Consider the following 27,439-nt stretch of genomic DNA (forward strand, 5'->3'; position numbering starts at 1 on the left):
ATTCCATCTAAAACATACATGTGCTCACGGATCGGCACACACACAAAAATTCAATCCCATCTGGATTCTTTTCACCCACATCGCAATCTGCAAAATGATACATTCAGCCTGGCTGTTCTTTCTTGCTAGCCATGACAGCTGCAGACATGAGCAGCTGCTTGTCTTGGAGGGTAGGGTCAATGGTGGCAGGAAGGACCTGTGGCCCTGAGGCTTGGCCTGAACTCTCTAGAGAATTCAGGGCAGTAACACCAACACACACAAGCATGTAGCACTTACCCAAATTCCTCAGGATTAAAATACAGATACTTTTTCCTCCTCTAGTTTAGGGCAGAGAGAGAGAGGAAAGGAAGGGACTAATTCAAACTTACAAAGGAAAGCTAAACTTTTTTCTCATTCTAAAAAACTTCTTACCATCTTGTTCCTACAACCACAGGATTAGTATTAGTGCTTGGTTTACTGAGTTACAAAAAAAATTGGGTCAAAAGGCTAAAATTATTTCTTAATCAGCAATATTGGAAATGTGTCCTAAAAATCTGGAAGCTGCACATTCTGTCCACCTGATTTTAGAAAAGCCAAGTTCACCTAAAGAATGCGTCAAACATATCATCTAAATAATCCAAGACCTAGAATGCATCAATGTGACAAAATTTCCAAAAAGCAGATTGGAATTAAGTCTTCAATAAAGACAGTTGTTACTATATAATTCTATTACTATATAATTCTGCAGGTGGACATGCAGCAGAACTTGGTAAACAAAATTTTATATTAAATATGCATTTTCATATGATTCACCATGGAATGAAAATATTATAAAGATCATTTCGGCTCCCACTATTTAAATGTCATTACTCACTTGAATTGAAAAAAGATGCAAGGACACAAAGTGAACAGACGATAACTTTATTGGAGATTTACTCGGCTACAATTATTACAAAAAAAAACAACTAAAGGTAATTGTGATCCATAAGGTGCAGATTGCAAATTTCTGCAGCATGATTACTGTATGAATGAATGACATCATGTTCCTTAAAAAACAGCTGCAGCATGTGATGGTAAGTATTTTACTGTCAATCAAATTATATGCATTAGTTTTACTTGAATTTAGTAATTTTCCTTCACTATTTACAGCAGAAAAGCCAAAATTTACTTCCTGTTCACCTTCGCATTTTTGCTATGTAACCTGCTGCTGCAGTGAATTCTTAGTGCATCTATAAAATTTAAATTGTCTGTGGTTGATGTCCAAATAAAAATGGACTAGAAAAAAAAAAACAAGTAATGATTAAAATATATTTACAAGTTAGTTGTGAAAAAGCATTTTCACTGCTAGTGGAAAATACAATGGTCTCAATGCAAATTTCCTAAATATTGCTATTGGTGTCTCCAACAACTTTAAAAATCATTTTAATAGTCTTGGTCTTAAACATATCTTTAAAACTTTCCATGTACAATATAAAATAAAGAAATTTATCTGGAAATAATTAAATTCCTGAAAAGTAATCAGTGGTTGGAAAAATATAATTATTCAAATGTAATTAAAACAACCATATAGGTAATAATTATACATGACATGAGTTTCTCTTCCGCAGATAATGCAAATGGGTTAAGGACTCTTAACATAATTTCAGATGCAGTTAAAAAAAGGTATCAAGGTCTCAGTTTGGTGGCTTAAACCTTGTGTAAAAGGATTAGACACCCTAACAGAGCAAGATCCAATATTTTAAATCAACGGGGCCTTGTGCATCAACTGCGCTCGGTCTGGATTCCAGGGATCCTCTGCAGTCCCCACCTGCCTCCAGGGAGCGACTGAAGGAACTGACTGCCAGGGGAACACCTGGATTCCCGAACCAAAGCAGCCTCAAGTTTCGTGTTGTCAAGGCAGGGTATTAGAATCTTTCTGAGGGCAAAGTATTATTAACAAATAAAAATATCAGTATTTTAAAAGACAATTACAGGAGTGTTAGAGGTCATTCTAAATTTCATCACTTCACGTAATATAAAAGAAAAAAGAAAACAAATATAACAAACATTTTAAAAACATAATTAAGAGTTCAGTTAACAAATCTTTTTCATACTTTCACAAACAGTAAAAATGCCACAGACAAAAATGACCTATTTAAGTTGTGCGAGTATATGACACATTGCAGGCATTATAATTATCTTTTTCAAATTCCATAAATCAAAACAGCAGCAAGGCCAAACCACATTTTTTTCCTCTCTGTTAAGCATATTTTCTTGAAATGAGGTAAAGCATGGTACCAAGTGCAATGCTTATCTGTGCTACATGAACAGAACAGAAGGGAAAAAGCTATTATAAAACGCAGCATAGTTAGGACTGCGGAAAGTATATTATAAAAGAAATTTTTAAAAATTTACAAATGAAGGTTCATGTCAACTAACTTGCACACAATCATCATACGGAATTTCTGCAGTTGCTTTGTCAAGATACGCCTCCCCAGTCCTTTACACATGTGCTCAGAGCACAACCACACCCCACTGGTAGGTTTTCCATATTACATTCGGTCTCACATTGCAATCACAGGAACGGAAGGGTGGCACATAGGGTTCTAAAGTGGGGCAACATAGAGTGATTTTTTTTTTCTTAATTGACAGATGCAAAACATTTCAACAAGCTAAACAGAGGAAAACTTTACAGCATTAAAAATCAGCAGCACAAAAGCGTTCATAACCATTTCATATGTCTAACTCGTACTTTTTTATTTTTTAACTTAGTAACCAGGGGATCATAGAATGCTTCAAACTGTGAGTCAAATTAAAATCCACTATTTTTCTCCAACAAAAAGTAAAATAGCTGAAGTTTGCTGTTGATAAAACATTTTGAATGTAGAAGGAAATTTGATCCCCTGAGAATGTATGACCTAATCATGTCTAAGTCTGAACATCTTAGTATTAACAAAAAAATACTCTTCTTAAGGTTACAAATATATTGAGGCATTTTTCTCCCACTGGGAATCGTAACTGTGAAAACAATCTGATTTTGGTGCCAGGAATCAAGAGAATCCCGTAACATTGGAATCAATGTATTAGACACAATGCAAAGCCCTAAGCTCCTGGCATCAGGTAGTTTATAAATATTAAGAGATTTGTGAATAAACTTGATCACAAATCACCCTCACAATAAAATTCACATCCAGCCTTACTTGTTAACTGCACTTTTACAGTTACATAATTCAAGAATTGCTTTGTTTTAACTGGCCATATCTTATATTAAGGTTTTTTTTAAAAATCAAATAGACATCTTAAGGTTCCAAATCAGAATTAAATAGTTTTAAAACAAGTCACCTAAACTAATTTGCTCAAAAACTCATTTAATAATTTAGATCTCAATTTAAGTTTAAGATTGGAGATAACAAAAAACACCAAGAGAAGCTTAATATCACCCTCACTCAGGGTTCCTTAGAAAGCAGAGCTGACAGTTTTCTGTGGGTGCACTCGCACAGAGGCATTTCTCTGTGGGTGGATGATGCAGATAAAGCAGGAAGGACAGTATTCAAATGTCACTTACACATAAATGCAGCATTCCATGAAGCATCAACTTCAGAATCATGTGCTGGGAAATACGAGACACCTCTGCTCAGCTTTCTTAAACTTCAAGCATAATTAACAGGGCAAATTGCAGCAAACCTCTACTGGTATGTTGATGGGAGTGCAAGACTGACCCACAGCTTTTAAAAAGGTAAATTAAGAGGTATTATAGTTACAGTGCAAAAAAAAAAAAAAAAAAATTAAAATTTCAAGCATAATACATAAACATAGCACCAAACAGGGGAAAAATGCATGCAAAAGAAAAGAAGAACTGAGGTATTTAAGTGAAGAGTGCCTACAAGTCTAATTAAAGAAACTTAGGCAAATGCCTAAAAGGTTTTTTTTTCATTTTCCAAAGATGGAAATAATGAGCTAGTTTATCTAAATTAATGACCTAAATCACAGATGTATCAAAATTACGGCAGTTTATCGCAAACGTTAAACTTTCATGGCATTAACAGCACAGCTTTGGTAGGTGAAATATGCATGCAACATTATGAAAAGTACAGTAAGAAATTTATGTGAGGAGACGAAGGGTAAAGGTGCTCTGTTTTGCTTCTTTAAATAAGTAACCAATCAATTATAAAATCTGCAGCATATTTTAGGTGTGATATGTCTAAGGTTTATTTTGTTAGAGCAACAGCCTAGAAGGCAAAATTATTTGCCATAAACATTTCCATCAGTGGAACTACCTAGCAGGAGGTCTTTAGTAAAATGGGGTGTTTAGCCAAAGATCATTTTTATGATAAAAAATATTCGTAGACTACATATTCTGGTTTTTAAAATGTCTTCAGTATACGTATGACAGAAATTTTAGGATGATCCTGTAATAAGTTACAACTATACTAGTGAGTTGTAAGTATCACGCTGTCTCAACGTCTAATGCATAATAAAATGAAGGGAATGTAAAACAGTTTGTTCCAAAAAGATCAGAGATTAAAGAATATCCATGAAGGTTTTACTTTTAAGGCAAGAACCTTTTTTATCCAAGACTATGTGGCATTGGAAAACTAAAATGTGATTCACCAACATGCCAGCCAATGTTCATTAAAAATCTGTCCCTTACTATCAGGTGCAACAGCGACCAGGAACATCACCTTATACAGTATAACGTGGAAAGAAAAGACAACACTGGCGCACTTCTCCTCTCGAAAACCTTATCATTCTATTCAGCTTATCAACTACTGCAGGACTGGCACTACTGCACACACGGAGGGATGGAGAAGAATCTACATCATCTTAGGACTGCTGGAGTTAAGTTGAAGCTCCATGGCCTTCTAACACTAAGCAAAGCTGACATAAATTAAACTCAAAAAAAAAAAAAAAAACCTGTCAATTATTTTGAACACTTGCTAAAAGTCATCATTAAAGCACTCTTGTGATTTAAACAAAGCAGAAGTGAGGAAAGAAGATTGTGTTTGCGCAAAAAACTAAAACTACAATTAGTTCCAAAATTTTATACATATGTTAAATGTTTTATTCTGTTATCTATCTTGTTACCAAACAAACTTTAAATTCTGCCTTCAATTCATTCCACTCAATATCAACTTTAAGTCATCCTTTCCGATTTAAATAATTTTCCCCTTAATTTTTTTTGTTTTTTGTTTGGAATTTTAAAAAGGGGTTTCAGCTACTGGGAACCTGAGGTTGATTAGCTTTGAGGCTTCGGAGGGCTCTTCTTGCTGCTGCAGATTTGGCAATCCTGTAACTTCGACCGACACCTTTAAATTTCCCCTTTCCTACTACTTCCACGGTGACTCTGACCTTCCCGTCATAAGTTCTCTCCGCCGGGCTGTAAAAAATTCAAACAGCTTGAATTAGAAGTCAGAGTATTTATTATCACTGTCAATCAGCACTTAGTGTGCACTCTCAGGCCAGGAGTCCCATGTAGAAGCTGACACCACACAAAGGAAACACGCGTTACGACTTACTGCAATTGCATACCCCCGACAGACAGGGCTGCCATCTAGTCTTTATTACAGCATTATTTCAGAAAAACAGAAAGAAAAAAGAGAAGTCAATCAGATTACAAATAGAAATCTGACAACAGCAAGCCGCAGTGTAAATATTTTTCAGAATCATTAGTTTACAATATCTTTGTGAACTTTTCCCCTTGATGTTTTAAGTTAATTTTTTTCCATGTACATTTTTTGCTTACCTAAATTTGGCAGTTTCTGGTTCCATTTCAAGCAATTCTCGCACAGGGGAACGGGGTACATTTGCAGAAAACTTTTCTGCAATCAAAATGAAATAATAATATGAATAATATCTTTTAAGTTGTTTTTAATGTTGTGGGTTTTTTTCTTTCTAAAGGGAGCCAACAATACCTATGAGTGGCCGCATCATGGGGTAGTACACCTGCCAGACCGTCTCCAGCGACATCCCACTATCCATGTAAATGGCACCAGCAAGCGACTCAAAAATATCCCCCATGGCCTTTGGAACTTCAATATCCTCTTCTTTCTCTTCATCCTCCTCGGATCTCCTAAGCTACAGAGAGAGAAGTGACTTATAAGCAAAAGGCCATTTTACAGGCAGTCCACAGATGTAATTTCTTTTCTTGGATATATGACTTTTGTGACTTCTTTAATAAGGCGGGAAATACCACTTATGGTATGCCTACTATATTGTAATAGTAAAACAAATGTTATCTTTTAAAAAAATTTTTCAAACTTCTCAAGAAAAAAAGAAAAAAATCCCCAACCCATTTATTATTCTATACCCAGCAAAGAAAAAAGATTACTTCTAAATTTGAACAACTTTAACAGAGAATTAGAAATAGTCAATAAAAGTATGAAAAAAATTCAAATTCACTCATAATCAAAGAACTGTACTTTAAAACAGTTCTACCCCCTAGCTGCTTGGCAAGCATTCAGTAGTACTAATTGGTCTGGTGCTGGCACGGGTGTATGCTGCTTTGGGCAGCAGAAATCACTATTGTAGGGAAACAGGGAAATTCTCCTTGAAAGATTTTTTTCCTCCAAGTTCCCTCTTCATTAAGCCACTAGACATGTGTTCACTATAACGGAGTATCTGACATAGCAGGTATGCAAATTAATAAAATAAAATCACACGTCTGTATCAAAAGCCTTTGAAAAGTTCATAATTCTTTGATGCAGCAGTTGTATCTCTAAGAACTTATTTTAAGGAGGTAACTAAATACATAAGCGTTATTTATCACATCCACGGGTATTAAACATCCTAACCCAAAACGACTTAACTACTCAGCCATAAAGAACCATTTAAATAAATCAGCCACGTGTTGACTAGCATGTGGCTCCCTGAGCATCATGATACCAATCAATACAGGGAGAGTCAGAGTCAGCCACAACATATTATACGTGAAAAGAACAGGTTACAGTATCCTATATATAAGAGAATTCCATTTTCCATTTTAGATATGTTTTTATCTATATACATCTACAATTCATCCCAAAATGTTAATATTGGTTATTTCTGAGGTAGCATAATCAGGCAAATTTAACTAATTTTCTTTTTATTTACTTGTACTAACTTTTCTAAAATCAACACAAATCATTTATGAAAGAAATAAAGAGAAAGTGGGAAAATACTAATTTCTAATAGGTTTAGCCATACAAAGTTCTATATAATACATTTATACTGCTGATTACTTAAAAAGCAGACTTACTGTTCGTTCACATATTACGGTTTTGAGATAGAAAGGAATTTTAAAACTTACCAAGTTTAATTCTCTCTTTTTACAGCTGAGGAAACGGAGGCCCAGAGAGGTAAAGAGACTTTCTTAAGATCAAATAGTAAGTTAGAAATGCCAGACCATGACATTTCCAATCAGCCCATGTAACTTCTATACATATGTTTATATAAACAAAGGGAAGGAAAAGAATGAACAAAAACTAACAAAACCAATATGCCCCACTGGCATCCAAAGAGAGCTTACATCTAATTTTAGCTAATTCCTCCAATTTCAAGCTCAGCTATTTCTAAAGAATGAGACTAGATAACACTTGGAAGTCTACGAGCTGGTCCCACCTTCTCGCCTCACGGCCTGCTGCGCTCCAGCTCAGACCATTCATCTTGGACAAGAGCACAGAGGCATGGTGAAGTAAGAGCAGGGCCTTCTGACTCCTCTGGTGCACATCTGGGCAGCTGGCAGGACATGAACTTGGCTCTGTGGCTAGACTTCAAACCTACTCTTAATTTTTCTCATAGAAAGAGAAATTCACTACTCCCCAACAAAGGTTTGGTGCAATTAAAAAGGGGAAGGTACAAATTAAAGCAAGGACAACTAAAACAGCTACACAGCTACTAGTGTTAAGGCTAGTAGCTTAACTAGCTTGACTCCTTATAGGAAAATCTACAAAAACAAGAAAATCAAAGGAAACGAAATTGGAAGAAGAGGAAATGAGAGTCTCTCTGGGGGATACAGGTATGCAGATGAATGTAAGAGACTGGAAAGATCTAAGCAATATCCTTTCCTACAATAATTCAAAATAGCTCACAAACACGTTAGAATTAGCTCCGTCACCAGAGAGCCTTTGGCTGAACTTACAACAGAAGCCTCCCAAATTCCAATGGTCAAAAATTTAGAAGTTTGTTTTTTAAATTAGATTTTCCCACTTCAAGTAGAAGCAGAATGTATCTTTACGATGCTTCCCTGAGATATTAGCAAATATTTCTGATCCATTTTAAAAAGGAAGAATAAACTACACTGGGCTTTTACTAAAGCTAAACCTGCCCTGGGGTCCGGCAGTGGTGGCCACTTCTTTGTCATGCCTCAATGCTGGGAGCCCTCATGAAGGTGTGGGAAGGGCACCTAACTGAAAGGCCTGGCTCCTTCTCTTCACATGAATGACCACACAGTCCACAGTGGGGGCAGACAAGTTTAAGAGGCCTACCTGCAAACTGCAGTTCACTCGGTGCTCCCAGAGAACACAGCACACTGGGTCCCACACCCCTGACCTCTCGCTGTCCCTTTAGACCACTATGCAGTCAGAACTCTGAAATTACTGAGACCCCTAGTCAGACCACTTTTTTCAACATCGTTTTGAACAGCACTAACCTCAGAATCCATTCCTTGCATTTCATTCTTCTCAAGCTGAAACTGCACAAAGTCATCAATGACGTGGAAGAGCTCGGGAGAGACAGCTTTGAAGTATTTGTGGTAGTCGTACTTTACAGCCAGCGATGCAAAGATGGTGTTGTTGACCAGGGCAGACCGCAGGTCCGTCAGGACGCCCGGGGAGTGCTGCCGCGGGTCTTCATAAAGGTGCTTGGTTATGAGGTAGTCCAAAATCGCATCTCCTAGGAATTCTAAGCGCTGGTAACAATCTGAGGGGATCCAAAGTGGAACCGTAAGCTTGTGCAGAAGCATTTACACTATCCCCACATAGGCAACTGATCCCCAAATCCCAAGAAGATTTGTATTTAAATCATTTTCATACATATATTCTTCAATAAGGAAATTTGACATACCATACTAAAAGGCCTCTGGAAACTAAATTTTAATGGCAAATTAAGTACATTTCTTATATAAATTGGGGTCATAAAATCTTCAAGTGGTCAAAAGACTAAATGCTTGTTAAGAAGGAAAAACCAAAACTTCCCAGGCGCTATCATGATCACTGAACGCTTTTCTCTGGCACTGTGCTGTCTGGGCAGGTAGGTGCTGGGGCCTTCCTCTCGAGTCTCCCTCACACATCGTCACTTAAGTGAAAGCAGGGCCGCACACACCTCTCCATGTGGCTACACTGCACTGCCATCGCTAAAGTCTCATTCACACTCTGGAATGTGTGCATAAGTGATACCATTCCTCGCTATTCCTGCGTTATTTTTGTTACACAGGATGACAGGAAAAGAAGACCGTCTTCTTAACTTGAGCTATTATAGAAATGAATTTACCACAAACCAAGAGATTGAGAAAGAAGAGCTGTGAAAGGAAGCAAAGGCAGGTAAACTGGTTGTCATTTTGTGAAATTGATCCATGTTAAATCAACATGTCTATTTTCTCACAGTGATTAAAATAATACATCCAGCTGAGGAAACTGAGGCAGGGACCGATGGTGACTTGTCCCAGAATAAGCAAGAAGTTAAGAAGCAGGGACTGTGCTACGAGAGAGGTCTCGGAACTTCCAGCAGAATGTAGTTGAAAGCCATGTATCATTTTTCCTCCATAATGAAAATTAGGCTTTAGTTTCATCAGTCTTTCTAGTCCAGAGTCAGATAGTTTTTCACTTTTTGGTTTTTACATTTTGCTGATCACCTTAACCTACACTGTTTTTATTATACAAACTACAAATTTTATGTTTTGCTTTGGTATTCTGAATTCAGGCACTTACACCTCCAATACGGAAATTGAAATGTAAACTTCAGCTGTGTTTCACAGCCTGAAGCTGATTTGGGTGGAGGGGCTTGTTCTCCCTTCTGATCTAATGGGTTGACAGCCTATTAAAGGGGGGGGGGGGGAATACAGAGCACAGTGAGAAGTAGAAGATGACAGCAGAGTTACAGCAAGGGCCACGCAACCTTCTTGTGAAATCATTGCTGTTAATCTTTTATTCTATCCATCTTTAAAAAGACCCTAAAGGAGGGGTCCTTTTTGTCCAGGAAGAACAATAAAAGGCTGTGGAAATACATCCAGAATATACAACTAAATCAAAAACCAAAAGCAGCACTGAATGGGCAAGAGAAAGATACCTGGGGAGGATAAAATGGGGAAAACACATCAAAATACTAAGGTTCAAATTTCTCTAATTAGGCAGCATATAAAATGACACTGATGAGGGTATAATATGATAGCCATACTCCCAACAACCAAAGTTATAAAGCAATACGTGCTCCCCAAATAATAAAGAATTCTTTCTTTTCCTTTTGTTCCCCGCCCCATCCCTTGAATATTAAGCACAAACACTGTACATGCATAGATCACCTTTCACAAGGCCAACACAATGTGATAAACACAAAGTCTCATTTTCCCAGAAATGAAGTTTGGTTGTGGGCTCCTTACCAGTGATAGTATTGTAGTGGTAGGAGGCATGTGTAAAAGCCTGGAGAAGGTAAGCCTTATTCTTGAATCTGTAGTTGATTTTCTTTTCAAAATTTTCAAACCCCGATATAAGGTGATTCAGTGTTTTATCTGCATCTGGATGATCAAACATACATCTTGGTGGAATCTTCAAACAACCATATTCCAAGTCTTTCAATACAGAAGAGCGTGAACTGGCCACAGAAGCAACAGCACAGCTCACTGAAAGGTTCTTTTGTTGGCTGTTGAAATTCTCCCGAGTAGGGCACAGGGCCTTTTCCCGATCAGTCCTTTTAATTACCGGGAGCACCTTCAGCCCCAATGAACAGAGGAAAAGCTGAGCAGCCCTCTCCCCACAGCTGGTTAAATAGCAGCCCAGCAGGGCTTCCACACAGTCCGCTATGCTTTTGTCAGCAATACACTGCTCAGTGTGCAAGTCGTAAGAAATGGACTGCTTTCCCGTGTCAACACCACAGTTTTCTTCTGATGGATTCCAGAACCCCACCACAAAGTCATCTTCTTCAACAGCTTTGCTAGGATCCAGATAGCACATTGCATCCCAAGAGCTGTAGTCAAAATCCTCAAAATCTGATGAAAATGGCATACTACCTAAGGAGGATTTTTTGGGCATTTTCCATTCATATGCAGAATCAGTGGTTGAAAAAGGAGAAAGAGAGATTTTCTTTACAAAAGCTCCTGACCCCATTAACATATTATCTATAAATCTGATATGTTCCTGATCATACTCCAGGAAATCATCTTCATAGTCAGCCTCTTCCTTCGGAGCCCTCCACATCAGGCTCTCTTCCTCCTCATCCTCCTCCTCGTAGTCCTCATCCAGTTTGCCATTCGCCAGCATGCAGTCTTTTGTCTGAAACAAGGGGGAATGGGGAAGGAGGGGAGACATAGCTGCTGTTTTTAAAAGGGTTTGAAACTCAATAAAAGCGAGGGTTATGGATAATTTCAAATGACAACCACAAATACTAAAAGGCAACTTTAAAATCATGGCCATTTGTTTTCAATTAACATAAAATAAGTTATTTAATCATATAAACAAAGTAAAACATGTTCTTTGAATGTTCGTTTTCTAAGTTATAAAATGACCTTTATCCAGTATGAAGCTTTAAGTTAAGGATTTTGAACATGGATATCAAGTTAAAATTAATGTCCACAATGCAAAACTTCAACTAAGAAGTCTAACTCCGGTAGGACATACAATGAAAGCACTCACATGCTGATCACAGAGATCTTCAATTTTGCTGACAAAACTTGAAAATGTGGTAATTTGATTTTCAAATTAATAAAATGAAATTCCAGATGTAGAAAAGCATTACCTTTGCAATTAAGCATATAATATAAAAACAGATAAAATCAATTTTTAAAATGTACAATAGGATTTTATAATAAAATTTTTGTCCCTATTTCCACTTCAAAGTATACTTGCCACAAAAAACTACACTGCTTTGCTTAAAAAATAAAAGTGATCACTGCACTAAGCTATGAATTTGAGAAATTATGCTTTTCCCCTCCACTCTGAGCTACAGTAATCAGGGGAACAGATTATAGCATAACTGACAAAAATGGAAGAAAATTTAGACTAACATGAAACACAACAATCCAATTTCTGTCAAAAGATCTTTGCTAATTCCAATTTCTTTGGCAAAAGCTTATTTGTGAGTGACAACCTTAATAATGGGCTAGATTTCAGTAATGATGTAACTTTTTTGCAATCCTAGAAAGATGCCAAATTTCTGTTATGCAAGTTTTTAAAGAACCGAAAAACTTTACTTGTGGGGGGGAAGGCAAAGGGTGTGCATCAATGTTGATTGTAACAACTTTCCAGAGTGTTCTGACAAAAAAATGTTGCAACCTTCAGGCATTTTTTTAAATACTACAAATATTTCATTTTAAACTAGACTCAAGATATAAACACTATATTTGTCTGAAAATAAATAGCAGTAAGCTGAGCTATATCTATAACTATCTTTTCACTGTTTTAATTAAGAAAAAAACACCTTTTCAAGAATAAGGAAGAACACCAAAAGCAACTATTAGTGGCAGACCTCAAGGAACATTTCCTACTAAAAATCTTTTACTTTCCAAGGCATTATGAAGATGTTTTAGATTACTGTTTGGTCCTTAAGAAAAAAAGGGCCAAACTGCAATTTTTTAAAAATCATACATTTTTTTTTAATTGAAAAAAACTTTCTGTATCTTTAGAAAGGTGCTACCATAAGCCAAAAGTGGCAGAGCACAAAAATCACAAAGGGCTGACTTTTATCACAAACTGTGTGATCCTGGGCAAAGTCTTTTAGTGCCTCTGGGTTTCGGATTCTTCATCTACAAAAGAGTGGGGTTCTACCTCATAAAATGTTTTTCAAGAGCACTTCAAGCCTTTTAAGAAAAAACAGCCACATGAAATCCTTTCCTGTATCATTCAAGTCAACTTTGATACTTTCTTCTATCAAGAGGCGTTTAGCATGCAAAGGTTTTCACTTAAGCCCATTTGCGGAAGGGCCAGAGCGAGGTAGGAAGAACGGCAATGCAATCAGCCAAAACCAGAGTATCTTTTCAACATCATGCAACGGCCTATATTTCAATACAAATAACTTACTAAATAAAAATCTGAACAGTATTTCTAATGAATTCTAATAACCAAAGTGTCATCATAAACATTAAGAAACATAAATTGAACTTTGTGTTGTATCTTAAAAAAAAAAAAAATCAGTATGACATGGCAATGTCACCTTTATGCTACAAGTTTTTAAAAAGAGCCAAATACATTATAAAACGGTATTAATAAAGGAGGATGACTGTTATTAGAATGTTATTCGTAGAAATACAATGCCATTTCTAAAGTTCAAAATCTATATATTTTCCTCTAAGGTTCTACTTATTTCTAAATTAGTGACAAATAATTGTTTGGACCTAACTTGCATTAAAATATTCCCTTAACACTTTCCAAATAAGTTCTAATTCTGTAATAAGACAAATACTACATGAGTTAAAAACATCCTCAATAAATAGATAAAAATCTGAATAGTGTCACAGAACATGCTACCTGGAAATACTTAAAGGCAGATATATAAGATACACGTAACAGAAAGAAGACATGAAGAAAATGTGTATTTAAAAATATAACCTGTGAAAGAAAAAAATGGTATTATCATTGTTGGCCTGAAGTAAAAATGAAGTAACAATGAGCCAATTTATCTTTAATGCAAAATAAATCTCCAGGAAATGAAACTGTCTGAAGCATTGCCTTTCACTTTGGAAGAGGCACTAGAACTCCCCCCGTCAACCACCACCGCACTGATTCCTGCAGCTCGGAGGCCCTCCCAAGTGCCCTCTGGTGGCCTTCAAGACAAGACAAAATGAAGCAGCTGTTGCTGATATGTGGAGTCTTCTTAAGTCACTGGCAAGATTTAAATTATTTCCAGAAAATAACAATCTTTATGGATGATATTTTTTTTAAGTTCACAGGAGTCCTGACTGAGAAAACCCTGAGCCACAAAAGCAAGATTTTATTGAAATTAATTATTTCACAGACAGACTGGAGATCACAGGTCACTGAAAAGTCATTTCACTGAACAGAGCTAAGGATCTAGGATAAATTGTAATAACAGCAAAGTGAAATTTTTCTAAAGAAGAGCAAAACTCAAAGCCAAAACATCAGATACTCTATGCCTTTGGAAAAGAAGTAATAAAAATAGAAATTTGCCTCCATCAAAATTATAACACTATTTCTGAATTCAGTGAAAAGACAGTGTATTTAAAGGAATTAATTAAATATATCAACCATCTACTCTATTATAAACATACCAAGAAAATGAAACAAAAAATTAATAAAACAAAATTCTTTGGCTCACCAAAAAGTAAATCCCTCCAGTTACACACACACAAACTTACCATTTCATCTTTTTCCCATTTATCTGTGTTGCTTTTGTCTTGATTTACTACATAACCAGGAGGAAGCCAGTTTACAGGGGGATCAAATATTGACACCACCATGCGGCTGGGCAGTCCCTTCTTTTTTCCAAGGCGATACAGATTACAGTTGCTGACCTTTAGCAGAAAATATTAGGATACTTATCCACAAATGACCACTGCTGGAATTCATTCAAGGCATATTAACATATCCTCAGTTAAACGTTCCTCAAATTAATCAATTAATTATATGGTCATCAATTAAGTATAAGGGCTCTACAGTTTTTCCACCCATTCATGTTATAAAAAGAATATTAAATTCCCACATATTCTATACTTTTTTGGTGTAAATATTTCTGAATATAAGATGCAGAGCAAAATATCGTATACAGCTATGCAAATTCTTTATGAATGACTGAGAAGAAACAATTCAGACAATATCAAAGCCTTGAAAATACAACCTGATGATATAAAATGCAAACTGCTAATTGGAATTACCAAAGTAGAAAAGAACCCATATAAAAAGTCAAGATGTCACAATATTTTCAATGAAATGGGGGGAGGATGCCATCAGCTCTAGCTGCAAAGTGAAAACTTGCACCGAACAAAACTGAAACTATGTTATATTCCTAGAATTGAAGCCACAAATGGGATTGCAACTATAATGCTCTCTCAAATATTATTCCTTTGTTTTACAGGCATTTCAAGACACTTCTATTCAACTTTTAAAAAAATGAACCAAAAGGTTTCTGTTTATTTACATTAATGGAACAGCTTTACTGTCTATCCTCTACTCCGGTCTGTTTTTCCTAATGCCTCTATCTCCTTCCTAATTTGCTCACATCATTGCATTTCTGTCAAGTTATTACTCGGAAACTAGGGTCTAGAATTGTCAATCCCATTTTCATTTTCATAAAGCTGGGTTCCTCATTATTAAGTACTTCATTAGCCCTCTTCCCATGTAACTCAACTACTGTTTAAAAGACACCCCCCAAGTGAGAGGCACTCGACTGGGCAACCCTGAGGGAATCACGGCAGCAGGACAGAGGGGCAGTCCTCGTGACACACAGGCTGGCAGGGAAAAGGAGTGCACGTGTGACCACTATGGCCAAAAGTACTCTCCCTCTCTGCCTGAAACGTAGCAGGCTGAAATAACTGCCAGCTTCCCTTTCCAAGCTAAGAGAACAAAGCATCACAAGTGCCAAGAAGAGGATAAAGTGCAACGTGGACCCACGGGAGGGAAATCACATTCCAAGTTGACAGAAATGGTGGGCGGGATGAAGAAGAGTGAGTCAAGTAAGGTCTCAGATATGGGGCAAAATTCTGGATATGTAGAGACGGGAACGAGCACTCTGCAGAAGGAAGGACAGAGCAAGGGCCCCAAGGCTGGGGGTCTGAGCATGGAATCTGTCCAATGAGCTGCAAGGGGTTTCCACCTGCTTAGGATCCAAAACGCATCAGGGCTGAAAGGGCCTGAACAGCAGGCTGAGGGAGTGATCACTCTTTCTGCAAAAATAAGCAGTTGAAGGTTTCTGAGCACACAAATGGACAAGTTTTGTAATAGAAAGCCACCTCTGTCTTGTCTTATCTAACAGAGTATCCTATTCTACTGCCTATGCGACACTTGTCTAAGCCTCTGATACTTTCTTCCTGCAACCACTTCTTGGAAATCTCATCCGTTCTCAGAGCCTCCATATGGCGACTACTCTATAAAACCATATCTGAATCCTACAGTCTCAATTATCTGAACATTTCCACTTCATATTCCATGAGGTCTAAAACCTCAACTCTAACCTTGACTTCCCACATTTCTCCCTACCTCCCTGCTACCGCCACTGCCCCTGCCCCCAAGTTGCCCGTTTACATGGTTGTTACGACTGTGCCTCCAGTCCACCTCAAGATCATCCTGGGAGATCTCGGACACACTCCTGACTCTCCTGGATGAACAGTTAGGTGACCTGACAGGAGCCCATTCGACTAAGTGGGAGTACCCTCATCTGCAAAACAGGGATGTGTCGGCTCCTTCCCAGAGGCTTAGAGAAGAGTAAACGAGTGAACACCGGGGAAATGCTTGGTGTGCTGCCTGTTGTGATAGTTCTATCCCAAGCGGCTAGTGTGATGGGGAAGAGCAAGGTCTCCAAAGCCAGGCTGTCTGGATTCAACCCAAGCTCTGCCACTTACTTGCCAAGTGACCTTGGGCAAGCTAACTTCTCTAGCCTATCTTCACCTATAAAATGGGGAAAATTAAAGTTTCTACCTCTCAGAATTGTAAAAATTAAATTAGGCTTATATATGTATATATGTGTGTGTGTGTACATATGTGTGTACGTGTGTGTATATGATTATCTTTTAGAGTAGTGCAGGGTAAGCACTTTTAAGTTGTTAGCTAAAATTAGTTCTTCTCACTCACCTCAGCCCCTTCCTCTCTACCAGAACTCTAGTTCTATAACATTTTCTGCTTCTGCTGTTGGTTTGCATTTGCTTTCCAACTCACACTACATTCTGCTACCAGATTAATCATTTTAAACTATCACTTTAATAGTTCCTTGCTCCAAATTCCTTCAACAGTGCCTACAACACTCAAAACACATGCAAACTCCTTAGCCCAGCATTCAAGGCCTTCTACGACACAGCTTCATCATACCTGCCTTTTCAAGCCTTTTCTCAGGTATTTCCACACTTCCGACTGCTGCCACGGCTGCTTCCCTGACACTGACATGCTCTGCCATCTGTTCACTTTGCTTATGCACTGTCAACTTGCCTCCTCCATTGATGCCATCCTTGATTCAACAGCGATGTTCCTTCCTTCCTTGTAAATGCTGCAAGTGATCGGCAGCTCTCTAAGGTATTTGTCCAGGAGGCTCATGTTGCCTGGCGACACTTCTTTTTCCATTTTTTCCCACCATAACTTGAATGTCTTACCTTCATTCCTTTTCTTAAGTCTTAGTCCATGCTGAGTTTAAGAGCCCACCCTTCCTCGGAGCTATGGAGCGTTTATTACTCACAACTCTGGTGTCACCCTCTTCACACTGGAGAGCAGTCAAGCTCTGTGAAGCCTGTTGTTACTCTCTTCCCTCCACTCTCCAAAACTTCGGAGATGAGCCCCTCCACAAGACTTGCGTCTTACTCCTGCCTATACGCCTTGTAAGCCAAGATGTACCCTCTCAAATAAACGTTTAATTCAACAAAGCAGAAGCTCCTTGACTGACTACAATGCACATTTCTTCAAATCCCCCCAGGATCAAGAGGTGTACACACTTGCATAGTTTCCTTTGAACTGAATTTCAATCAAAAAGTAAGACACATGGAGATCAGCCAAGCCCCAAACCGTGAGTGTGGGGTCGATGTAAAGCAATAGTCATCCACTGCCAGGTGGTTCTGCCACAGGCTTTCGCTGGCCCTGGTAGAACAAGGAGCAGCTGTGCTCAGCCGGTGCAGCAATTTCTGAGCATGATACGTTCTCATCGTCTGAGATTATCCAACGCTGCAAACCACTTTCAGGCACACTGAATAATTAACTGCTCAAAATAAAAAAAACATCTCTTACCTTTTTGCTTCTCATATATGAAAGGCGGCCCTCATGAGCATCAGGGTAAGTGCAAAACAGATACGTGGTGATGGCATGCTTTAAAAAGGAGTCGCCAAGCATTTCAAGCCGCTCCAGGTTAAATCCATCACTAGCGTTTGACAGGGTCAAAGCCTGAAGAATAAGTCCAGGATTGGGGCCAAGAGTCCTTGAGGAGTACCCAATAGAAGGGCTCTGCTCAGAATCCATCCTGCCCTTGAGCACTTGAATAGCGTCTGTCGTACCAGGCATGACGGCCATCATGGAACTTCCATCTGAGGTAGATTTGTTAGCATTTCCATCAAGGTATTTATTACTCAGGAGAGTACATTCATCGCTGGGCTGGTTCTCATAATTGTATAAATTCTGAATGGAATATGAGGTAGTTGGTTGCACGGGTATTTCCTGCTTGTAGTAATTCAGCTGATTTCCTTGGCAAAAGTCTCTGTTAGCTAAATCATAACTGCCATTGGCGAGATTTTGATTGTAAGAAAGACCATTAATTGCTGTAAGATCTGCTGAAACTTCAACATGGAGCTTACCAGGGGACTCGCTGAGCAACGTTCTGCAGTTCACAGACATTTGGTCATGATTTTCTAGAGAGGAGGTTCTATTAGCACCTTGATGTGCAGCATTTTCAGGGACAATTGTGCTGTGCTTACAGTAATTATCATTTTCCGCTGAAGAGGAGTTAGAAATTGAGATGAAAGATTTGCTGTCGATAGATTTTTTCCACCCGAAGTCTAAGTTAGGGTATCTGCAAAGACATTTTTATAACTTTACATCAGATTCTTCGAGACAGCTAGGCTGAGAGCATCAGCAATTTGAATTTAAAAACAAAAACAAAGATACCAAAAATGTACTCCTAAACTTTAGAAGAGAAGTAAGTTTCCAAGGAAGAATTTAACATTATTTGGAATTCTGCACAATGTAAATTATAAAGTGGGACATGGCTTTCTTTACTGCTTTCATCCCCGGCCCTAGACTCTAGGTGTGGTAGTTAAGAATGTCATGAAGCTTGCAGGCATCCTGCAGGACCTGGGGCCTAGCTTCATGGGTTAGAATCCCAGGCACTCTGGTTAACCCACTGACTACCTCTGGGCAACTTACATAAACTCTCTGTGCCTCAGCTTCTGCACCTGAGAAAAGAGCTAACAATTCCTATCTCACAGCACTGTCTTAATGATTAAATGAGCTAACTGACACAGGGTACAGCATTTAAGCTAGTGTTTGGCACTGTAGTAACTACTCAATAAATACTGTGGTTATTCCTATTATATTTTAAAACTCCTTCAGTCCCTAGAACAGTCGTGATATTGCCAATTGGATAACCAAAATTAATGTGAGTGCTTAAGCCAATAGTTTTTTTAGAATGCAGAGATTTTACTAATGGGAAGAAAATAATGAAGACAAAGAACATGCTAAGGCTATTGCTTTTTAACATATGTTTGGATTTTTAAAACAAAAAACAGATTGAAAATGCTGATGCAGTAACAAAAAACAATTTCATTCTCACTCCAACTGTTACGGCTTAAGTAGTAATGGTTATTTCTGACCTCAGATTCTCATCTCCCTCTGAGACTTGACAAGAACATAAGATATGCGTATTTTCTTTCTACTAAGAATTATGTTATATACAACTTTAACTGAATTCTGGTCTTCTGCAACCAGGATCTCATGATCCGTGTTCTTTCTGGCCGACTGCACAGGCATACCTAAAATCCGCAGGAAGTGATCTGACTCCCACGCCAGCATCGCTGGCAGTCTGGGCTCTCAGCTCCTCTGCAGTCAAAAGGCAGTGAAGGCGATAAAGGATGCTGGGGAGACAAACTGCTTTTCTCCACAGTGATGCTGGAATCGGATGTATAGCACAGAGTTCTGGAACCAGTATCTTCAAGTAAGGGGAAAAACGGACAGATAAATACAAAGCGCACACACAAAAGAATTAAAAAAAAAAAAAAAAATTTCACTAATGGATAAAGAAAATCACAAATGCTAGTAAAACTTAATTTTAAAAAATATTTGTAAAAATAATCCCTAAGGCCAAATGGGATTTATCGCAGGATTTATGAGAATGATTTTGTGATATATTAATGGGCTAAGTATAAAAACAAAACTCTCAATACTTACCAAAAAGAACATTCAAATAACATTCAACAATTAATACTGATTAAAACAAAACAAAATCTGAGGATTAGGTAACTTCTAAAAAATCAACGAATCATGCATTAAACTTGATAAAATTCAAACTTATCTTTAATAATGTTTAATACTCAAACAAATACTAAGTTATGCTAGTACAATGAACTACCATTACCTGTTTATTCTGCAGACTTTCCCATTTGGCTTTCCTCTTCTCAGCACTGCTTAAAGGAAGAGCTTTCCCTTTCTGATTCAAATGTCGAGGTGTCAAAAGATTAAGTCTGTAAGAATTCCAAAACAACTTTATCAAACACACAAAAATGAGTACATATTCATAGTGGTTCTTCAACTTCACTGGGCCGAAAATCATCTGAAGAGCTCATTTAAATTACACTTCCTGGGCTACCCCTTGGGCAAGTTTGTGTGCAAAGCATCTCCTGATTTCAGAGAGTCCACGAGTGGGGAGGCAGACAGTGAACCTCTGCGTGTCTAGTGATGTCTGGTAAGAAGGCCTCAAGTGCAATCCGAGTGTCATCTCTGAAGCTTCTTACCTTGAAGATGTATGGTCCACATCCAGCAGTGGCTGGTTGAGATTGGTTAGGTCAAGGTTATACTTTGTTTTATAATATTCTGCAAAAGTTTCATACTCAGGGGAAGGAAATTTACTGAGTGGGGTAAGATCAGTGTACACATCAGCTACATAAAATCGATGAGGCTGATCAAAATTGCGATATCTAAAAAAAAACAAAAAACAATCAGTTGCTTTTTGGTTTAAATCAACTGTTCTCAAAACACAACTGTTTTTAGTATGGAAATTATGATTAAGAATTCAAAAGATTAAAAATAAGTAACAAAAATTTTTATTCCAAATATATTTCAAGTATATAAGAACTGTATTTGTATTAAGTAAAAATGGACACATTATTGTCCCACTTTATTATTATTCTTGTTCTAAATATCTACATTTTGATAACACATGAAGCTAAATGGCACCTTTACATATGTATTTTATCAATATAAACAGTGTAAAAAACGTACACTATGCAAATAAATACTTTGCATATTACTAATGCTAAACATTAAAGACACTTGTCATATAAAACGTATTACTGCATCATCTATGACTACGATAGTCCTGATAACTAAAATATGGTTTTGAGGTGCAAAAAGAAAAAAATATCAAAGATGAATTATAACTAGTACTATAATTATTTGAAAACTGTCTGTATTTTATTGCCCCAAAACTCCATTCCCTAAATTTTTATAGAAAAGAAAATCACTCTGGATTTACGATTTTCATAGAGCTTAATATTCCTTATAAAAATTTTAAGAAATGAAATCATTATTTATAATCAAATTCTATAAGACTTTGGAGACTAAAAGGATGGAGATTTTAAGAAGAAAGCCTACCAACATTAAATTATCTGACCCTTTACAAAGGAAAATTCCTTATCTATAATGTTTTAGGTTTTATTTTGTAAGCAAGTAAACTGGAGAGAACAGGTCAACCTTAAGAGATTACCTATATTTTCTTTTCTTTCTTCTTCTTCCCCCATCTGTAGACCAGGCTGGAGTGCAGTGGTGTGATCACAGCTTACTGCACAGCCTACAAATCCTGGGCTGAAGCAATCCTCCCACCTCAGCCCCGAGTAGCTGTGATTACAGCATGCATCACCATGCCTGACTAACTAATATATTTCCTATTAGTAATTACAATGCTAAAGTCACAGCCCACTTACATTCCCACGTGAATAAGTGTTTTTTTTTTTTTGAGAGAGAGTCTTGCTGTGTCTTGGAGTGCAGTGGTGCGATCTCCCCTTGCTGCAATCTCCACCTCCCAGCTTGAAGTGATTGCCCTGCCTCAAGCCTCCCGGGTAACTGGGACTACAGGTGTGCACCGCCACGTCTGGCTAATTTTTTGTATTTTTAGTTGAGACGAGGCTTCACCATGCTGGCCAGGATGGTCTCGATCTCCTGACCTCATGATCCACCCACCCTGGCCTCCCAAAGTGCTGTGATTTCAGGCATGAGCCACTGAGCCCGACCTAGTGCATCTTTTAAAACAAAGTATCACCACCATTTTTCTTTCCATTTAAATACCTACCTTGGAATGATAACTGCATCTTGGTAATCTTCTAATTTAAAAACAAAGGGTGTTTCTTTTGTATATTTTGTACTGGGAATGCCTATGCGAGCTTCAGACTTCTCAATATCTTCCATGAATTTAAAGTCAATATCCAAAGTGCTGGAGTCATTAACTTAGAAGAGAAAAACGATTCTTTAGCTTGTTAAAACAAGATACAGATAAGTTTCATACCTAAGCTGTATATCTGTATATGTATCTAATTTAGAGTTATCAAAGTAAGAGATTTTTTTCTTACCAACATTAAGAGGTAGAACACAGTATGCTGAATCAGCATCTGTAGGTTTAAATTCTAGTGCAGGTTTTTCAAGCCGAAGAATATGTGAGAATATATACTGGTGAAGTCTTGTAATCAACTCAAGCATTTGTAGAGACAACATGAAACCAGACTTCTTCAACTCAATGGATATGGTAACCTCTCCAGAGCGTGTGTACACAGGAAAGTGTGGAATCTTAGCAAAAGGAAACATAAACCACCCCTCAAAATTAACAGGTATTTTATTCCATTACAGTTAACTTCAGAAGAGAAATGATGGTTTCCAGTGCAGAAACAGAAGAGGCACCTTCATCTTTAAATATTAAACATACTGAGGTAACAAAAGGTACTTTCTACTAGTTTTTTCTTTTTTCTTTTCCTAAGCAAGATGTTTTTGACATAAGTAGTCATTATGAAATATCTACCTGAGGTATGGGTTTGGCTGTCAGTATTCCAAAGCATCTTGTGGTATCTTCAGGAGGATAGAGCTTCCGCCTTCTAAAGTTGAGTTCATCAGGTAAAGGTGTAGTTAAAACCATTCCTATCACATACAGGTAACAGGGCTGATCAGGTTTGGGATAACTATCCCTCAAACACTCTGGAATCTAGAGGTGGAAAGGAAAATTAAGCGTCATGCTCAAGTATATTAGCCTCTTTTCCAGATGTCAGCAAGAAAACTAATTCTGGCTTTACTAAAAGCTGGTGAGAAAAAGCTAAGAAAATACCCAAGGCACGACACCTCTTAATTACTTAACCCTGCGGGGTAAGTCAGTGGATCTCAGGCCAGGGCTGCTGATAGTGGCCCAAGTTCACATACACTATAATGCACTGTTGACTATATAGCTAATACTAAAATTATATATAAAACAATTCAACACTGCAGGGCCTTTTTAAAAATACTATTCATTTGATCTATTTCTTTTGACAAGAAAACTCATCTCTTCCTTGGGCTTTTTAAGTACTAACTGTAGAGTATCAGAAAATAAAATTAGGCAAATTTTTAAAAAATTACATATAATCCTATCACTCAAAGACAGCCTTTATTAACATTTTGATATACTTTATAATTTCCTAGACTCTTTTTTTATGTATAAATGTATAGAAACATATATACATTTATATTTTTCAATACAAATAAAATCACACAACACTAGTATATATTAGGGTATGTGTGTGTGTGTGAGATAGCCTGATTTTTATCCCATTACTATAAAGAGAATATCTGTCAGAGTCAATATGAACCAATATCATCATTTGCAATGGCTACCTCATTATGTGAGTGAACCATAATTAAATGGAGATTGCTGCCAGGCTTTCAATATTAACACAATCCTTCAGATTATGGTCTTGCAGTTCCTGAGGTTCAATGAAAAAGAACTGCATCTGTAGTTAAAAGGTACTAAAATGCTGGTAAAAGAGACCGTTATATTTAATAGAGAATCAGAAAATAAAGAATGTATCTATTAATAAAACAGGATCCCAAGCAGCACTATGCTTTTCTTTTTTTGTAGAGACAAGGTCTCACCATATTGACCAGACTGGTCGGATTTCTGACCTCAAGTGATCCTCCTGCCTCAGACTCCCAAAATGCTGGGATCACAGGTGTGAGCCACCACACCCAGCCAATACTGTGCTTTTCCAAACACTTATCATTAACGACTTTATCACATGAAACTAGTCTCACGTGAAAATTTGGTATGAGGGAAACATGCATTTTGGGAAGATGGGTAATATTCATGATTGTTAAAAAACTAACATGATTCTGAATCTTGAAAATGCTAAGCTGGATGCAAAATTGTATAAAGTAAAAACTCGGTAAAACTGCATAAATAAAACCAAAGAACCACATATTTAAGCTAAGATACAAGCACAGCAGTCCCTGCTTATCTGCAGCCTCCATGGCTTCAGTACCTGAGGTCAGTCACGGTCCAGTAATAGGTGTGCACAATACAGTATTTTGAGACAGACCACATTCACATAACTTTTATTATAGTATATGGTTACAATTGTTCTATTTTGTTATTACTGTGCCTAATTTATATCTTAAAACTATCATAAATATGTATAAACATATTTTTAAAAGCATAATATACGCTATAAGTCCTCACTTAATGTCTTTGGCAGGTTCTTAGAAACTGGCTAAGGGAAACAACCAATTGGTAGAAAGAAACCAATTTTCCCACAGGCTAACTGACATAAACCAGTTAAATTCCTCCAGCATATTTCTGATCACAAAAACAGCACCAAATTTCTAAATTAAAAAAACACTTTTAATGTTAGGCATTAAAAGAAATGTGAGCTATAGATACAATTAAGAAAGATGAATAAAAACAAGGAATATGATTATTCACCCACTTATTCCAGTTCAGGGCCAAGGGTTCCAGAGTCTATCCTGGCAGCTCAGGGCCCCGTATGGGAACTCATCCCGGAGAGGACACCACTCTGTGGCAGGGCACATGCACACGCATCCCCATGCTCACTCACAGTGGTGCAGCGCAGACATGCCAGTTCACCTGATGTGCACAGCTTTGGGATGTAGCAGGAAACCAGAGTAAGCAGACACGAGGAGAACGTGCCAACTCCACACAGAGACAGTGGCCCTGGCGGGGAATAATTTTTTTTTCCTCGTCGACGTTCTAATGAAACAACGTTGAGCTGTTGGAGGATCGGTACTATCTGCAGTTTCCAGGATCGGTACTATCTGCAGTTTCCACTGCATTTAGTAGTGCGGGTCTTGGAACATACCCTCCAAGGGTAAGCGGGACTAGTACACACAGCAAAATTCTGCTTTTGCTTGGGGTTCTTATGAGGTAAAAATATTAACAAATATTTTTAAAATAAATACTTCGGCCACGTATGTCTATTACTAGAAGTCAGATTTAGAGATGCTTTCATGTGTGAGCTCTGCTAGGATGCCCACAGATTGAGCTGGAAACAGTCCATGGAAATAACTTATTTCGATTCCCAATGGCCCACATCCTAACTCTTGACAGATATTTGTGCTTCTACCTTCCAGTGTACCTGTCATCTTGAGAGGGCATCTTTTCACTTGCTTATTTTATCATACAAATCCTCTTCTGTCTTAGCCCCAAATCATAAGTAAAACAAGAATCACACCACTAAAATGAATGAAACAAAGAATGTCTATTTAAATGAAATAACCTCATTCTGGATAGAATATGAGAGATGGGTCCAAGAATCCTTTTGAGAAGAAAAACAAAAGCAACCTCTGAAGTGGAAGAGCACACAGTCTACATAAGGAAGGAAAGAGGCTGATCTGAAAGAAGCTGTGAATTGGAGAAAGGAGCTGAGATCCAGAGTGGGCCAAACTGCAAGGGTGTGGGAAGTCAGCCAAGCAGAGGAGCTGAGATGTGATGTAGCAGAAAACGAAGTCAGAAATGCTAGGTTTTTACTCTGTTCTAACCAATACTAACTGCTTTTGGGTAGCACTGCCTTCGTTTCGTGGAACCTGGCCTTCCTGGAACACTGGTCTCTTCTTCATCATGCAAATCAAGCTCTTCTTCATATTTAACAGTCTCTTTTCCAACTGGCATCAAATGGTCATCCAGTTCCCCTAAGAAATTTAAAGAGAGAATTAACACAATCCAGATTTTGACTATTTAATTAGCAAAGAATCTAGAACAGAACTATGTTAGAAGGGCCTGGAAAAGTAATGGAAACTAAAGCACCTTTGCCTTTCACAATGTAAATGTAATCAGATTCACACTTCAGGCAAAGTCTATTTTGGCATCCATATGTACCAATATGAGCAGGACTGCAAATTCTGTTCTAAGGCTCAGAAACAAAAACATCTAAACATGACATCAGCACATATCAATGCTAAATAAAATGGCCATGGAAAATGGGTCCACTTACACAGAAGGAGCAGGATTGAGGGGAAAAAAAAAAAAGAAACTGAGTCCATTTTTAAAAAAGGATTAATTTCTATACTAGTATAGACTAACTCGAGAGATTGATATATTAAAACACAAGTGTTCATGGTGCATGATTCAACAATTACAAAAATACCTTTATGTATTTAAAAGGAGTCATTAAAGACAGCAAATAAATGACAGTTGTTTACAGTTAAGCTACGGAAAATAAACAGCTCCCACAACACTGTAGGATCTTCAACTTACTAACACTTATATTTATATTCACCAAAGCACACTAAGAGCAGCAAGTGAATAGCTCTACAAAATCCTTAAGAGATCTATAAAGTCCTCTATATGCTTTTTTTTACAATGGTTGCAATTTATTTTTATTTGTATATGCTTTTCAAACATCCTTACCAATTTTGTGCAGTTTCTCACAGCAAATGAGAGCTACAACTCTTTCAGCCAATCGTACACAGCTCATTGGTGGACCCTGAAAATAACAAAAACCTTTCCATTGTATATGCACATCGCTATATTACCTCTAGCACATGAAACACCTATGAAACCACTGACCCAACATCTTTAAAGTTCAATTTGCCAAAACAAAATTCTTTATTTTTAAAAATTCCAGCAAGTTTTTAAAAATTCTAATCTCCATATTTGAAATATTCATCTTTAGAAGTCCTGCCCAGTAAAAACTAAGTCATAATTAAGATTTTACAATTTTGACGAATTTAAATTTCAGTAAGATTTTAAAGTATCTTATTTTTACTACTCAATAAATATGTAACAAAAAGATTTATCAAAACACAGCTGTAACATTAATAGTACTGAGCACCTTTTTATGTGCAATAGAAATTAGTCATCTTGGAATATTTGGAAATCAGTACTGGGACCAAGAACAGTATTACAAAAAGCAGATTTTTAAGTCACCAACAAAATAACTAGGACAACGCATAATACATTTTATATCACTCTAAGT

The 27,439-nt window shown here is 37.4% G+C and overlaps 1 protein-coding gene across 6 annotated transcripts in view; it reads right to left on the reverse strand.

Moving 5' to 3' along the window:
- Positions 1–884: 884 nt before the first annotated feature.
- DICER1 (dicer 1, ribonuclease III) overlaps positions 885–27,439 on the reverse strand; it is a 72,369-nt gene continuing 45,814 nt past the window's right edge. For all 6 annotated transcript variants that reach the window (XM_030930483.1, XM_030930479.1, XM_030930480.1 and 3 more), the window contains 15 exons: positions 26,872–26,947; positions 26,014–26,153; positions 23,005–23,184; positions 22,562–22,775; positions 22,285–22,438; positions 20,732–20,914; positions 20,356–20,461; positions 19,754–19,929; positions 18,021–18,795; positions 14,456–14,611; positions 10,529–11,417; positions 8,585–8,853; positions 5,871–6,033; positions 5,702–5,777; positions 885–5,335 (listed from right to left, as the gene is read on the reverse strand). In XM_030930483.1, coding sequence (XP_030786343.1) covers positions 5,170–5,335; positions 5,702–5,777; positions 5,871–6,033; positions 8,585–8,853; positions 10,529–11,417; positions 14,456–14,611; positions 18,021–18,795; positions 19,754–19,929; positions 20,356–20,461; positions 20,732–20,914; positions 22,285–22,438; positions 22,562–22,775; positions 23,005–23,184; positions 26,014–26,153; positions 26,872–26,947 — 3,723 coding nt within the window. In that variant the 3' untranslated portion in view covers positions 885–5,169. The remainder of the gene's footprint in view (positions 5,336–5,701; positions 5,778–5,870; positions 6,034–8,584; positions 8,854–10,528; positions 11,418–14,455; positions 14,612–18,020; positions 18,796–19,753; positions 19,930–20,355; positions 20,462–20,731; positions 20,915–22,284; positions 22,439–22,561; positions 22,776–23,004; positions 23,185–26,013; positions 26,154–26,871; positions 26,948–27,439) is intronic.

Source organism: Rhinopithecus roxellana, chromosome 5 (genome assembly GCF_007565055.1).
Source record: "Rhinopithecus roxellana isolate Shanxi Qingling chromosome 5, ASM756505v1, whole genome shotgun sequence".
In the NCBI taxonomy this organism is placed as follows: Eukaryota; Metazoa; Chordata; class Mammalia; order Primates; family Cercopithecidae; genus Rhinopithecus; species Rhinopithecus roxellana.